The 16,080-nt window shown below is 42.6% G+C and overlaps 3 protein-coding genes across 4 annotated transcripts in view; 1 reads left to right on the top strand and 2 right to left on the bottom strand.

Annotated features, from left to right (window-relative positions):
- Window positions 1-1,507: 1,507 nt before the first annotated feature.
- On the bottom strand, window positions 1,508-8,058 carry LOC115136746 (glyoxalase domain-containing protein 4-like). Its single transcript, XM_029672495.2, has 9 exons — window positions 7,883-8,058; window positions 7,673-7,722; window positions 7,397-7,517; window positions 7,183-7,327; window positions 5,129-5,262; window positions 4,796-4,882; window positions 2,538-2,651; window positions 2,369-2,455; window positions 1,508-2,277 (listed from the first exon to the last, which is right to left on the bottom strand). The coding sequence occupies exons 1-9, from the start codon at window positions 7,970-7,972 to the stop codon at window positions 2,212-2,214; spliced, it is 894 nt and encodes a 297-aa protein (XP_029528355.1). The 5' UTR covers window positions 7,973-8,058; the 3' UTR covers window positions 1,508-2,211.
- A 232-nt stretch (window positions 8,059-8,290) lies between these two features.
- mrm3a (mitochondrial rRNA methyltransferase 3a) lies at window positions 8,291-14,699 on the top strand. 2 transcript variants are annotated; one of them, XM_029672493.2, is made up of 5 exons: window positions 8,291-8,735; window positions 8,924-9,168; window positions 9,271-9,438; window positions 9,611-9,828; window positions 12,749-14,699. In XM_029672493.2, exons 1-5 carry the CDS (start codon window positions 8,329-8,331, stop codon window positions 12,941-12,943), a joined length of 1,233 nt encoding a protein of 410 aa, XP_029528353.2. In that variant the 5' UTR covers window positions 8,291-8,328; the 3' UTR covers window positions 12,944-14,699. The 2 variants fall into 2 exon arrangements, with proteins under 2 accessions (XP_029528353.2, XP_029528352.2); XM_029672492.2 differs by lacking the exon at window positions 12,749-14,699 and having other exon boundaries at window positions 8,294-8,735; window positions 9,611-11,720.
- Window positions 11,169-16,080, bottom strand: part of nxn (nucleoredoxin) — a 91,024-nt gene continuing 86,112 nt past the window's right edge. The window contains exon 8 of the mRNA XM_029672494.2: window positions 11,169-12,353. Coding sequence (XP_029528354.1) covers window positions 12,171-12,353 — 183 coding nt within the window. The 3' untranslated portion in view covers window positions 11,169-12,170. The remainder of the gene's footprint in view (window positions 12,354-16,080) is intronic.

Raw genomic sequence — 16,080 nt, 5'->3', positions numbered from 1 at the left:
CTGTTACATCCTCAGAAAGCATGAGCTCCTGAGTTGGGAAAATCTTGTGCAATACACAGACGCATGTCTTGTATTCAAGATACTAAATGGCCTGGCTCCCCCTCCACTCAGTATTTTTGTTAAAAAGAAAACCCAAACATATGGCAGCAGATCCACAAGGTCTGCCATGAGAGGTGACTGTATAGTTCCCTTAAGGAAAAGCACCTTTAGTAAATCCGCTTTCTCTGTGAGAGCTCCCCATGTCTGGAATACACTGCCATCAGACACAAATAACTGCACCACATATCATACTTTCACAAAATGCTTGAAGACATGGCTAAAGGTCAATCAGATTTGTGAACATGGTCCCTAGCGGTGTGTTGCCGCTTTCCATGTTGTCTGTAGCTTGTGAGGTGTGGAAACACTTAGTTGCTTTTATGAAATTTGTCCTGCTGCTTTTTGTTCTATGTTGCTATGTCTGTATGCTACGTCTTGCTTGTCCTATGTTGCTGTGTATGTATGCTATGTCTTGCTTGTCGTATGTTGCTATTGTGTATATTGTAATTGTTTTTAATAACCTTTCCAGGGACGGCAGTTGAAAATTAGCCGGCTGGCTAAAACCGGCACTTTTACTGAAACGTTGATTAATGTGCACTGTCCCTGTAAATAAAAATAAACTCAACAAACTCAATAAGAGTTCAAAGTTCATACCATTCGCAACCAAAGCTCACGCTGATGTTGGCTTTGTTCTGTAGTTATTATCTGAACCATTCTGTCACCGGACCGTAGTCCTCACATCCTCGGAACAGGAGGTTATATTGTCGTCAAGGCTTTATATAGTGGAGCGAGAAGGGTGTGTCTGAAACGTTTTATAACCCATGACTATTCACAGGGGCGGGCCACTGATTGAGCAGAGCCCTAACCTTGTCTTGTCTGTAAAATCTGATAAGTTACACTTTGCTAGCTCTAGGGCCAGACTGTGGTAAGCTAACGTTCGCTAACTGGCTTCAGTACCTGTCACAAAAAAGTTTGAAGGAAACGATAACGTTAGCTAGCTGGCTAAGAAAGATGGAACGCTAGCAATGGTTCACCGCTTCGAGTAGCGAGTTAGCTAACTATACTCACATCATTAACAGTAGTCAGTTATTAGCTAACTAACGTTAGTTGGCTAGGTAAATAGCCTCGTAACATTAGCTAGCTTCAATTGAAACCAATGTTGGCAAACTTGGTAATTAGGGGGCTAGCTAACAAGTATTATCCCCTTTTCAGCTTGTCGAACATCTGAATGTGTCAAATGTTCTCATCCCGCCCGGAGGGTTCTTATCTTCATTACATTTTCAGTGGCAAAGCAGCATCAGCATCATCTTCTAGGTGTGTTGTCTACACTGTAAACAGAGGCGCAATGAGAAACAAAAAAGTCAATGGTCGACTAATTTGTAACCCGGAGTATGAAACGCCTCACACTCAACCCACCTTTCACCTAGCCATATTGCACTTAATCCTTTTCAATCAGTGAACAATTATGTACTATGTTTCTCCCTTTATTATGCAGCATAACCACTCAAGAACAGCTAGTTTAAAAATGAACTAGACACTTTCTTATTCAGTGTCATTCATCTCATGCCAAAGAAAGGGGATCACTAGAAAATGGTAGTTGGAGTGAGTTAGCAAAGGTGAGGCAGTTCTCCCATCTTCAAGAAAATGTTAATGTCATCCCCTTTTTATATTGCTCAGTTTGATTTTCCCATTTGATAGTTCAATGAGCATGACATGACACAGCTTCTACACCACAAGAGATATGCATATACCCCCTCGTTTCATTGGTTTTTCAACCAAGGGCCGCCCACCAATGTCTGCACATTTCACAAAACTTTACCTACAATTTGGCAGTGTGAGGACTTCAAATGGATATTACTCTTCACCATAAATGCACTGTTCTCATGAAGTCACAAGTATTAGTGTTTTACTCATGTCATTGAGCTGAAGAGGTACAATTCTTTTCAATGCATACACAAACAAGGTTAATATAAGTGGTCTATGATCATCAAGCGTCTGCCACAGTAAGACTCAAATACAGCTACACTTTCAGTCTCATTCTAAGCATCTCAAAATAATACTTCTGGTTGAGTAAAATCTACTGACATTGTGCCGCTGGAAGGGTAATGCCATATATGGGGCAAAAGGTTGGAAATGTCCAGAAGACCCATGATGGCTAAGCTATGTTCTTCGCACTTATGCTGAAGCCTTCTGCTTGTTGTGCTTGGCAAACCAGTCATCGCTTTTATCTTCAGCCATAGCCTGAAAATAAATTAGGGTAAAAGATTAAGAGCATGTACTCTGCGATAATGAAAAGTATTGTTTAATTTGTATAATATTTCTAAATACCAACCTTATCCAGCAACGCATTTCCACTGGGGTCCATCTGGGAGAGTTGTCTGAATGCCTCATCTCCCACAAAGCAGATCTCATGGGCATCCTAGAAGACAGATGACCACAGTTATGTGAGAATTTATAATGAATCAAGTCTACCCATGTTAATAATTTGGTAAGGCACTCACTGGATCAGCCAAAATGACCACTTCTACTGTTGCCTTCCCAGGGGTGTCCAGGCTAACCAAGGGAGTAAGGATTTTCTGGTTCTCTTTTGTCATCAGGGCTTCAAGATCTGCCAACTAAAAATAATAAAACAAATAGTTGAATATTGCTTTCTGTGTGCATGTATGTAAAGAATCAGTGGGGCAAATAATTTAAGAATTTAAAGCATTGTATAGACCATTTTGTTTTGCTAACTTTGCCGCACAAGGGTGATGTGTGCAAGTTGGTGGCAGAACAAGGGGGAGTTTTTATAATACACCAGAAAAAAAGAGCCTCTATTTACAGTGACTTACGAAAGTATTCACCCCCGTTGGCATTTTTCCTACTTTGCTGCATTACAACCTGGTATTAAAATGGATTTTTTTGGGGTTTGTATCATTTGATTTACACAACATGCCTACCACTTTGAAGATGCAAAATATTTGTGAAACAAACAAGAAATAAAAGACAAAAAAAATCTGAAAACTTGAGCGTGCATAACTATTCACCCCCCCTCCAAAGTCAGTACTTTGTAAAGCCGCCTTTTGCAGCAATTACAGCTGCAAGTCTCTAGGGGTGTCTATAAGCTTGGCACATCTAGCCATTAGGGTTTTTGCCCATTCTGCAAGGCAAAACTGCTCCAGCTCCTTCAAGTTGGATGGGTTCCGCTGGCGTACAGCAATCTTTAAATCATACCACAGATTCTTAATTGGATTGAGGTCTGGGCTTTGACTAGCCATTTCAAAACATTTAAATCTTTCCCCTTAAACCACTCAAGTGTTGCTTTAGCAGTATGCTTAGGGTCATTGTCCTGCTGGAAGGTGAACCTCTGTCCCAGTGTCAAATCTCTGGAAGACTGAAACAGTTTTCCCTCAAGAATCTCCCTGTACATAGCACCACCCATCATTCCTTCAATTCGGACCAGTTTCCCGGTCCCTGCCGATGGTGTTCTCGGGGTGATGGAGGTGTTGGATTTGCGCCAGACATAGCGTTGTCCTTGATGGCCAAAAAGCTAAATTTTAGTCTCATCTAACAAGAGTACCTTCTTTCATATGTTTGGGGAGTCTCCCACATGCCCTTTGGCAAACACCAAACGTGTTTGCTTATTTTTAAATTTAAGCAATGGCTTTTTTCTGGCCACTTCCGTAAAGCGGTCCTATGGACAGATACTCCAATCTCCGTTGTGGAGCTTTTACAGCTCCTTCAGGGTTATCTTTCGTCTTTGTCGCCTCTCTGATTAATGCCCTCCTTGCCTGGTCCATGAGATTTGGTGGGCAGCCCTCTCTTGGCAGGTTTGTTGTGCCATATTCTTTTCATTTTTAAAATAATGGATTTAATGGTGCTCCATGGGATGTTCAAAGTTTTGGATATTTTTTTATGACCCAACTCCAGAACTTTGTCCCTGCCCTGTTTGTACTTCTCCAGAACTTTGTCCCTGACCTGTTTGTACTTCTCCAGAACTTTGTCCCTGACCTGTTTGGAGAACTCCTTGGTCTTCCTGGTGCCGCTTGCTTGGTGGTGCCGCAGACTCTGGGGCCTTTCAGAACAGGTGTATATATACTGAGAACATGTGACAGATCATGTGACACTTAAATAAAGTCCACCTGTGTGCAATCTAACTAATTATGTGACTTCTGAAGGTAATTGGTTGCACCAGATCTTATTTAGGGGCTTCATATCAAAGGGGGTGATGCACGCACCACTTTTCAATTTTGAAACTTCACCAATTTGGACTATTTTGTGCATGTCCATTACATGAAATCCAAATAAAAATAATTTTAAATTACAGGTTGTAATGCAACAAAATAGGAAACACTCCAAGGGGGATGGATACTTTTGCAAGGCACTATACGTTGCTTACGAGTGCAATTCACACTTTTCGATTATAATTGGATTTTAGTTTGTGTCATCACAAAATAAACTGCAATATACTTAAACACAAACTTCAACCAGTAAAATGGCTCTTTGGCTAGCTTTTGCTACAGCCTGTATCAATGAGCGTTAGTATTGTAGCTAACAACTGCTGCATCCAAAATAGTTATTTCGCTAAGATCACAACCAAATATAATCGTAGTGACTGTTCAAGCAAGAATCAAAACATAATTGTATGCGTATGAGAACCCCAAAAAGGCTTTGTTGAATGGGCACAGATGGCGATGGCTTTCTTACTGCAGCCAAGAGTCGGGCGCATCTGCGCGTGACGTCAGTGTGTCATGTACTGGAAAAGGATCTATTACTTCACCTGCTCACGTGGACAAGAGAACGCTATCCGCCCGAAGGCTGTCCCATGATCTACTGTCCCACTAATGTTGTGAAGCTCTAGTTTACACTGCAAATATAGAGAAAAACACACACCTAGCATTAGCACCATCTTATCAATTCATGCAAAAACACAGTCGCATTCTAAGTGTAGAACACAGGAGGCTGCTGAGGGGAGGAAGGCTCATAATGTCCGTAACGGAGCAAATGGAATGGCATCAACCACATGGAAACCTTTTGTTTGATGTATTTGATACCATTCCACCCCAGCCATTACCACGAGTTCGTCCCCCCCAATTAAGGTACCACCACGGACCTGAGTGTCTGTGAATCCCATCAGCACAGTCTTCTCCTCATGTCTCTCTATCACCTTCATCCCCAAAAGGGAGGACCAGTAGTGTGTTGATTTCTGCAGGTCAGACACTGCCAGACACACCTTCTGTACAGGATCTTTAACCAAGTGAAAAACAGATAAACATTCACAATATACAGGTACATGCCAATTTAAAGGAAACGAGGGACACAAAGTATTCTGAAAGCAGGTGCTTGCAAACAGGTGGGGTTCCTGAGTTAATTAAGCAATTAACATCCCATCATGCTTAGGGTCACATATAAAAATGCTCAGTTGCCCATTATTTTGGCTACCATGGCTAGCAGAAGAGATCTGTCTTTACTGAAGACTCATCTCTTCAGTGGGTCATATGATTGAGTGTAGTCTGGCCCAGGAGTGTGAAGGTGAACGGAAAGGCTCTGTTGCAACGAACCACCCTTGCTGTCTCTGCCTGGCCGGTTCCCCTCTCTCCACTTGGATTCTCTACCTCTAACCCTATTACAGGGGCTGAGTCACTGGCTTACTGGTGCTCTTTCATGCCGTCCCTAGGAGGGGTGCGTCACTTGAGTGGGTTGAGTCACTGATGTGATCTTCCTGTCTGGGTTGGCGCTCCCCCCTTGGGTTGTGCCGTGGCGGAGATCTTTGTGGGCTATACTCTGCCTTGTCTCAGGATGGTAAGTTGGTGGTTGAAGACATCCCTCTAGTAGTGTTGGGGCTGTGCTTTGGCTAAGTGGGTGGGGTTATATCCTTCCTGTTTGGCCCTGTCCGGGGGTGTCCTCGGATGGGGCCACAGTGTCTCCTGGCCCCTTCTGTCTCAGCCTCCAGTATTTATGCTGCAGTAGTTTGTGTCAGGGGGCTAGGGTCAGTTTGTTATATCTGGAGTACTTCTCCTGTCTTATCCAGTGTCCTGTGTGAATTTAACTATGCTCTCTCTAATTCTCTCTTTCTCTCTCTGAGGACCTGAGCCCTAGGACCATGCCTCAGGACTACCTGGCATGATGACTCCTTGCTGTCCCCAGTCCACCTGGCCATGCTGCTGCTCCAGTTTAAACTGTTCTGCCTGCCTATGGAACCCTGAACGTGCTACCTGTCCCAGACCTGCTGTTATCAACTCTCTAGAGACAGCAGGAGCGGTAGAGATACTCTTAATGATCGGCTATGAAAAGCCAACTGACATTTACTCCTGAGGTGCTGACTTGCTGCACCCTCGACAACTACTGTGATTATTATTATTTGACCATGCTGGTCATTTATGAACATTGTGGCCATGTTCTGTTATCTCCACCTGGCACAGCCAGATGAGGACTGGCCACCCCTCATAGCCTGGTTAGTCTAGGTTTCTTCCTAGGTTTTGGCCTTTCTAGGGAGTTTTTCCTAGCCACCGTGCTTCTACACCTGCATTGCTTGCTGTTTGGGGTTTTAGGCTGGGTTTCTGTACAGCACTTTGAGATATCAGCTGATGTAAGAAGGGCTATATAAATACATTTGATCTGTGACTTTGAAAGAGGGCTATCAAAGGAGCATAGGGGTTTTAAAGGGGTGGGTGGGTGTGTGTGTCAGTCACCAGATCTCAACCCAATTGAACACTTATGGGATATTCTGGAGTGGTGCCTGAGAGAGCATTTTCCACCACCATCAACAAAACACCAAATTATGGAATTTCTTGTAGAAGAATGAAGGTTACATCCCTCCAATAAGTTCCAGACACTTGTAGAATCTATGCCAAGGTGCATTGAAGCTGTTCTGTCAGGTTGTGGGGACTCAACACCCTATTAAAACACTATGTTAGTGTTTACTTTATTTTGTCAGTTACCTGAATATAAGGAGTATTCATATCTAGACTGGTTCCAGATCTGTTTGTGCTCTTGCCTACTCCATGCAAGCCAAACATGGCATGGCAAGGATTGGCATGATGGCACAAACAGACTGGTACCCAGGTTAATTCATTTCCTCCTGGACTTTAAAATAAACATGGTCTACTGCTCTACTTTACAGTATACTACAGCAATGATCTTCTGTGCAAAGCAATGTTGACCCACCATTAGGAGGCTGTTCTTTGTCCACCAGGTAGAAGCGATAACCTCCTGGAGCCTCAACCAGATAGAGGGCCTTTCCAACCTCAGTGAGGGGCCAACCAAGCCGCTTAGCATTACTGACAGCCTGGCTAGACTGCAGAGTCAGACCCTGAAATTTAGTTAGGATTGTGTTAAAAATAATATACATATGGTTGTTCATGAACAACCATTCACTTACCAGGAAGTCATTGCCAAGGCGATATTCTCCCACTCCATAATTGTAGGTCAGCTCAGCCGCAAAGTGATCATCTTCTGGACCAAAGCCGACCATTGTCTTGCTCCATTTTCCATCATAAGGGCTTAACTCACACATGCAAGTAGGGCATCATATGAGAGAAGGAGTGACCGTATTGTTACACAAGTAATTCAAACAATCCATTTTCACAAGAGGTGTTTACAGACCAAAGTCCGTTTCAAGGGGAGGTTTGAACAGTAAAGTTGACAGCCTGCCTACCCATTACAAGTGGCCTTGCATCCTTCTTCAAACTCTTCGTGACGCAAAATCTGAAATCAAATCAGTGATTTTGACAAAACAGTGATCTAGTCCCCAATGACGTGTTTACAGAACAATGAACAACATTGAAGAACAATCATAACAAAATAATGCAACAGTGGTACACTGTGCAAGGTTTGAGGATGTTCTACGAAAGAGCTGAACATGTACCTTCATGCCGAGCACATCTCGGTAAAAGGTGGCCGTTTTGCTTCTGTCACCCACTTTGAATACAAAATGCAAGGCTCGACTCAAAGCCATGTTCACCCGGTGAGTTTGTATGCTATGTACTATACGATTATATATCACGCTCAGTTTGTCTACGTCGATTGAGGAGCCTGCAATCGATTGCTCTGGTGTCGATTCTACGGAAGACAACATTTTCGGTACACTTAAAATGATTTGCAACTCATTCGCAGATCCAAAATCTATCTCAAGATAACGAGGAGTATTTAAATTAAAAGTTAAGCATCTAATATTGTTTTACAAAGCAGTATTACCAACATAAAATATGTTTTACTTGGATTACCCCCCCCCCTCCCTTTATAATGGTATAAACCAACCAATCGTCATACTATCGAACGTTATCACGCTCTCTTCTTGCTGTTGTAGCAAAGATGGCGGCGTTCGTGAGAGGCATGTTTTGGAATATTCTTGTAGCGGAACGAAGTAATATTCTGAAAAAAAGTAACGACTGTATCGTAGATTCAAAGAGATACGTGCGAGCATTGAAAAGGAGGCCTGTGAAGGTGTTGTATCCTGATAGTGAGACGACCTCTCCAACATCGAAACAGAGGTCAGATCAAATAGTCAACAAGCAGTCTCAAAAAGTTGCGTCCAAAATGAGGGAGTCCACTGTCAACGCCATTTTAAAAAACGAGACCACTAATAAACGTGTTAGCAGCATGTCATGGAGTGCCAGAAATGACAATGCATCCACAACGTCGGAACATACAACCAATCTGAAGGACCAACTAGGTGGCCTCAAATTCGAAAGGGCCTTACCTGGTGACAAAAGATTGGCGTAAGTCTCAGTGCATGTTGGCTATCGACCCTATGTTATATGTTGAGTGAATATATCCTATTTAATTATAGTGGCCAGTAGATGTCTAGTAACTACGGGACTGTTATGTATGTTTGAATGTAGGCTTAGTTTGTTAGCTGATGTTCAGCCCAGATATCATGACCTCTTTTCCCCTCTCCATCTCCCAGGAGGGTAGTGAGTGTGGCTTGCTCCAGGACGTTTCGGGAGCACCAGGGTAAGATCCTGTTGGAGGGGAGACGCCTGATCTGCGATGCCCTGGCTGCTGGAGCCAACCCTCAGATGGTGTTCTTCAGTTCTGTGGAGAGACTGTGTGATCTCCCCTTGGACAAACTGAAGAGGGCCACTCTGGTCAAAGTCAAGTTTGAGGACATCAAGATCTGGTCTGACCTTGTAGCTCCACAAGGAGTGATAGGTATGATGGGCTGCATGTTTTCATTTTCAGAATGCTTTTGAAGTTCTACATATATATTGTTGAGAATAAGTACTGTATATTGACAACGCCTACCCCTTGTAGCCATATTTTCTCTGCCAGACCCATCCCGGCTGACATTCCCTCAGGACCAGCGTGGTCAGTCTGTGCCGCTGTCCCTGATCTGCGACAACGTGCGGGACCCTGGGAACCTGGGCACCATCCTGCGCTGTGCTGTTGCTGCAGGCTGCCACAATGTCCTGCTCACCAAGGGTATGTCATGATGATAAGCTGGGAATGGGCATAATCCAAGTCAATGATGCCATTTGGAGTGGAGCTGATAGTGAGGAATTGCTGTGTATAAACCTGTGCACTACTCTGAATGTGTCTTTCACTAAGTATCTTGTGTCTATTTTCACTAAGTATCTTGTGTCTATTTTCACAGGTTGTGTGGACGCTTGGGAACCTAAGGTGCTGCGAGCAGCGATGGGTGCCCATTTCCGCCTTCCCATCTTCCCCAGCTTGGACTGGGACGACATTCAGAACCAGCTGCCAAAGTTGGTGACTGTCCACGTGGCAGATAACTGCAGTGGCTCTGAGAGAGAAGTAGCTGAGGAAGCAAACCAGTCCAACAAACCTTCAAAGATGGGGGAATATGGATGGGTGAGTAGCAGGCCTAATTGTAAAGACATGCGCTATAAGGAATATGAATCAGATTTCGACTATAAGGAATATGAATCAGATTTAGACTCCGAACTGACACTTCCAAGAGTGAAGACGAAGTTGTACCATGAGGGCTGGGCTCAGGGGAACACTGGTCTTGTGATAGGTGGAGAGACTCATGGACTGAGTCTAGAGGCTGTCCAATTAGCTGAGAAAACTGCCGGTCAAAGACTGTTTATCCCTGTGGTCCCTGGTGTGGACAGTCTCAACTCAGCCATGGCAGCCAGCATTCTCCTATTTGAAGGCAGAAGGCAACTGTTGAACCTAATGGAGACATCTGGGAGGAAAGCTAAGTCTAAGGTGCAATTTCCATGATCCATCCATTGGAATCCATTTGGAGTGTAATGGACATGTTATTCCTGGTGTTGGTCACTTTTTCCATGCATACATTCTTGGCTGCACCTCATCATGTCAGAGTGAATCATATGGATGGATTTAATTTCCATATTCAACTCTCAGCTAATAATAAGTGAAGTAAAATGAGTGACACATTTCACATTGTGGAAATTCTGTGTTCTTTCCTGTCTGCATATTTCCTCTTGTCTTCCAACATTCCTGCCAGTGTGGCTTTAGAAGCTTCACTTAGTCTCCACTTTATTTATTTTTTTATTTCACCTTTATTTAACTAGGCAAGTCAATTAAGAACAAGTTCTTATTTTCAATGACGGCCTAGGATCAGTGGGTTAACTGCCTGTTCAGGGGCAGAACGACAGATTTGTCAGCTCGGGGATTTGAACTTGCAACCTTCCGGTTACTGCTCTAACCACTAGGCTACCCTGCTGCTCCACACGCAGTTGGCCTCTAGATTTCCTGTCAGTTGACTGTAAACTGCTGCCATGCAAGATGTCCAGTATAGAGATTAAGCAGTCATGTGCTAAGTGTGTCTGTTTAGCAAGGGAAATAATCTGTCCATCTAACAGGCCCGAAAGCAATTATCATAGTAACCACAAGGTGGCACCTGAAGCAACTTCTGAGACCATTTACTGTATGTTATGAAGTTGTACGGTTAAAAAAACAGTACTGCATGTGAAAGGTGTGAAATACTTTTTTTCTTATACTGTAAACATATGGGTTGTGTACAAATGCCTGACATCAAAGAACACACTTGATTTTGCTTTTTAAAATTAGAAATATAAATGGAAACTACATTTCTGGAGTCATTGTATATAAATAATGCACACATGTAGAAGTGATACCAAGCTAATACTGTCTAAAATACATTTGCTCCCAATGGAATAAAACTGGCCTCATGGATAGAGGAAGTTGACAACATAAGACAATTGTGCTTAACAGTGAATTTTAATGGCTGTGAAGTCATGACTAGAGACAACCAGGGAGTGAAAAATGTGAATTCATACTTCCAACACTTAGTTGCTAAGGTGGATTTTAATGCCATTTTTGTGCCTTCAAAAATATCTGGCCTTTTCAATAGATGGGATCTTCACAGAAAATCCTCTTAAATGTCATGGTGGTTGAGATGGAAACTTAACAATTGGGTAGAGCTGACTATCACTCACTTCATTGTAGAACAAGACAAGTGAATAGTATTTGAAATACCATGACACACAAAGCCAGATGCAATACAAAACAAAATGACCTTTTAAACCAGGGAAATCTTAACATTTATGCAGCACCTTTAAAACAGAAGAACAATAAGACAGTTACATTAAACTGAAGTTCAGGACATTTTCTGCATTGCATATTTGTAAATTACAACTATAGAACTTAGAAAATTTGTTGCAATCATTTTATTCTTTCTCAGCACATTTTGGAAAACAAAAGCAATGTGGGTTCAGCAAAGGTAATAAAGAGACATTGTGACATGTCAAGTCCATTGGGTCAACATTGTGTGGTTTCTTCTAGTTTCAAGTTCTAGTTTCAAGAAATGCTAATAATGAAACTGATTTTAAAAAAGCTATTGGAAGCAAAAAAGCAACAAAATCTCCATATTACTGTAGGGGCTGTAGTCAATGCAAGGCACCACAGGAGAAGGAGAAGACTCCATGCGAGAAAGACATGTCTAAAAAAAGGTAATGTCTGTAAAAAGTGAGAACTTCCTCTGACAGAAAGGGGGAGAGGAGGCTGGTGGTGGTAACTGGGAGGTCAGGGTTTGGAGGTTATGGGTTTCGGTCCCGTAGGTTTCTAGGTGTGTCCCCCAAATGGCACCCTGTCCCCTATATAGTGCATTGCTTTTCAAAAGTAGTGCACTATATAGGGAATAGGATGCCATTTGGGATACTAGGGAATAGGATGCCATTTGGGATACAGACCAAGTGTGCTCTCTAAATGGGCTCTGGTTTGAGCTTCTCAGCCAGGAAGTCTTGGACAAAGGTCTCCACCACGGCCGGTGTGATCTCCTCCACGTCCTTAACGTACTTGGCCCGGGCAGACATGTCCAGGATGGTGAGCAGGGGTGCTGCCTCTGGGAGGTTGGTGTAGTCACGCAGGGAGTCACTCATGTCATCCTGGGAACACAGACAGGTCAGTCATGATCATATGACAATCTTGCCTACCAGCTGACTCTCTGTCAAACCTGTCTATATGCGGTAGCAATTATGCCTGGGAAATAAGTTGTATGACAATCACATGTGAAGTAGACTAGCCTACATATTATCAACAACAGTTTATCCTGTGTGTCATGCAAAAGCAATTGCTGGATAACTACTAACATCCTTATGACTGAATATAAAAACAATTGCTTCAATCAGTTATGACTTGATATTGGTAATAAAACTGGGACAGCACACAAGATGAACTATGCCACTTAATATTACTCATTCACAACTCAAGGTGATAGTCTCAATGTCTGCTTGGTTTTGAAGACTGGGGACCTCTCTTCTCTCTCTCTCCCCTCCTGCAGGCAGTGTGCCCAGCTAGCCAGGGTTCCATCATGCACCCCACTCTTGGGGGGGTCCAACATCATCCCTCCAAAGCCTCACTCAAGGACTACAAGGCTGGGAAGCTTCAGACACACATCACAGCGTGTTTGAATAGTGTATGCGTGGGAGGGAGGGAGAAAGAAAGAGGGAGTGTTGTATTCCTTCATGCCTGGTGAGGAATAGTATAAAAGGGCGTGTGGTGGAGCTTTGATGACAACTATGTCACTACCCGAATGTCTTTTTACAAGCCCTCAAACACAGATCCCAGGCTTGATCTCACCATTTAACAAATGGGAATTACAGATGGGGCCTAGAATCATAAGACAGCAGGAATAACTCACTATAACACCACAGCAGACAGGCAGCAGCTCCCCAGCCCACTCACTTGGAGGGGCAATCAGTTATTCAGAGAGAAAATAACTTGCTATACTTGCAATAGCATGTCATTTCAGTTAGTAAATCAACAAAGCTGCATTAGTTCCAGTCAGTCAAGACTTTTGTTGATTTATGAGAGGTTGCACATTTCAGCTCTGTCATTTAGCAGATGCTCTTATCCAGAGCGACTTACAGAATAAATTAGTGTACGCTCTTAACCGCTAGGCTACATGCCGCCAGACTAGTATCTAATGTCGACTGAGATGGTCTCTTGCTTCCTCATGACAGGATGAGCTGACTTCCCCTCAACTAAGCCCTCTGGGTGAGAGGCTTGGAAGAGATCGAAGATAGAACAATTTCATATGGAAAAGATTATTTAAAAAATACAGATGTTACAGGAAACGACCACAGGGTGGCACTGTCACAAGATTGGCACTCATTAAATCATAGCTTTTCAAATGTTTTCTGTTTTTGGACTAACGTTCCTGTCATCTGGCAAAATGGCAGTAAAACGATTCAAACTAAAAATGGATTAAACTGCACTATCAGCTCTCAGACCTCTCAAAGAGCAGCTTGGTCGATTAGCTACTTAAAATGGACAAGTATGTATGCCAACAAAGTTTGACCTCAACATGCTAGCAGAACAGTTGAGTTATCCTGTGGCATGTAAAATCTGGAGAGCTCAATTCTTCTGAATCTCTAAAATCTGATCTAGGAACAGAACATTGAGTCTTAAACCTATTAAAGTTCATAAAAATATCAAATGAAAGTAATTGCTACACTTATGAGGATGATTCATGTAGCCACAAGCTACATTCTCAAGCTTTAAAAATCTGTGACTCCACACATCCTCCTTAAAGGCTTCTCTTGCAAGCTCAGATTGAAGATACATCCTCGGGCATCGCCTTAGAAAGGAACCACAGAAAGAGAAACCACAGAGGAGTCTGTCAGCGTGGCCTCCCAGCCTCTTAGATATGAAGATATGTAATCTCCCTGGCTGTCTTCTTCTCTGTGGGAAGTCTTGCATCTTCCTTTGTGTGGCTGCTAACCCTGTGTAAACTGTTTTTCATAAGAAGCAACCAGTCCAGCCGTGAAAGAAGGAGGGAGACAGAGAGAGAGGCCAGCCCCCGCCCTCTCCAGCCCAGTTCTGAACACAAAGAGTCGCTCTGCTATGTCTGGCCTGCAGTCACTGACTGACTGCCGTGATAAGGCTTATGTGTGTGTTTACCGTATGGAACCTACTGCTGCACAATGTCAGGTAGAAGTCGACCGATTTATGATTTTTCAATGCCGATACAGATTATTGGAGGACCAAAAAAAGCTGATACCGATTAAAAATCGGCCAATTTTTATTTATGTATTTGTAATAATGACAATTACAACAATACTTAATATAATACATCAATAAAATCAATTTAGCCTCAAGTAAATAATGAAACATGTTCAATTTGGTTTAGATAATGCAAAAACAAAGTGTTGGAGAAGAAAGTAAAAGTGCAATATGTGCCATGTAAGAAAGCTAACGTTTAAGTTCCTTGCTCAGAACATATGAACGCTGGTGGTTCCTTTTAGCACAAGTCTTCAATATTCCCAGGTAAGAAGTTTTAGGTTGTAGATATTATAGGAATTATAGGACTATTTCTCTCTATACGATTTGTATTTCATATACCTTTGACTATTGGATGTTCTTATAGGCACTTTGCCAGTGTAACAGTATAGCTTCTGTCCCTCTCCTCGCTCCTACCTGGGCTCAAACCAGGAACACATCGACAACAGCCACCCTCGAAGCAGCGTTACCCATCGCTCCACAAGAGCTGCCGGCCCTTGTAGAGCAAGGGGAACAACTACTTCAAGTCTCAGAGTGAGTGACGTTTGAAACACTATTAGCGTGCACCCTGCTAACTAGCTAGCCATTTCACATCGGTTACACCAGCCTAATCTCGGGAGTTGATAGGCTTGAAGTCAAACAGCGCAATGCTTGAAGCATTGTGAAGAGCTGCTGGCAAAACGCAAGAAAGTGCTGTTTGAATGAATGCTTACGAGCCTGCTTGTGCCTACCATCGCTCAGTCAGACTGCTCTATCAAATCATAGACTTAATTATAACATAACACAGAAATACGAGCCTTAGGTCATTAATATGGTCGAATCCGGAAACTATCATCTCAAACAAAACGTTTATTCTTTCAGCGAAATACGGAACCGTTCTGTATTTTATCTAACGGGTGGCATCCATCAGTCTAAATATTCCTGTTACATTGTACAACCTTCAATGTTATGTCATAATTACATAACATTCGGGCAAATTAGTTCTCAACGAGCCAGGAGGCCCAAACTGTTGCATATACCCCGACTCTGCGTGCAATGAACGCAAGAGAAGTGACTCAATTTCACCTGGTTAATATTGCCTGCTAACCTGGATTTCTTTTAGCTAAATATGCAGGTTTAAAAATATATACTTCTGTGTATTGATTTTAAGAAACGCATTGATGTTTGTTTATGGTTAGGTACAGTCGTGCAACGATTGTGCTTTTTTCCGCAAATGCGCTTTTGTTAAATCATCCCCCGTTTGGTGAAGTTGGCTGTCTTTGTTAGGAAGAAATAGTCTTCACACAGTTCGCAACAAGCCAGGCGGCCCAAACTGCTCCATATACCCTGACTGCAAGAGAAGTGACACATTATCCCTAGTTAAAATAAATTAATGTTAGCAGGCAATATTAACTAAATATGCAGGTTTAAAAATATATACTTGTGTATTGATTTTAAGAAAGGCATTGATGTTAATGGTTAGGTACACGTTGGCGCAACGTCAGTCCTTTTTCGCGAATGCGCACCGATTATGTGCAACGCAGGAAACGCTAGATAAACTAGTAATATCAACCACGTGTAGTTAACTAGTGATTTATGATTGATTGATTGTTTTTCATAAGATAAGTTTAA

This window comes from Oncorhynchus nerka, linkage group LG11 (assembly GCF_034236695.1).
Source record: "Oncorhynchus nerka isolate Pitt River linkage group LG11, Oner_Uvic_2.0, whole genome shotgun sequence".
Taxonomy (NCBI): domain Eukaryota; kingdom Metazoa; phylum Chordata; class Actinopteri; order Salmoniformes; family Salmonidae; genus Oncorhynchus; species Oncorhynchus nerka.
The sequence above is the reverse complement of the archived record's forward strand: the minus strand, read 5'-3'. Positions and strand labels throughout refer to the sequence as shown.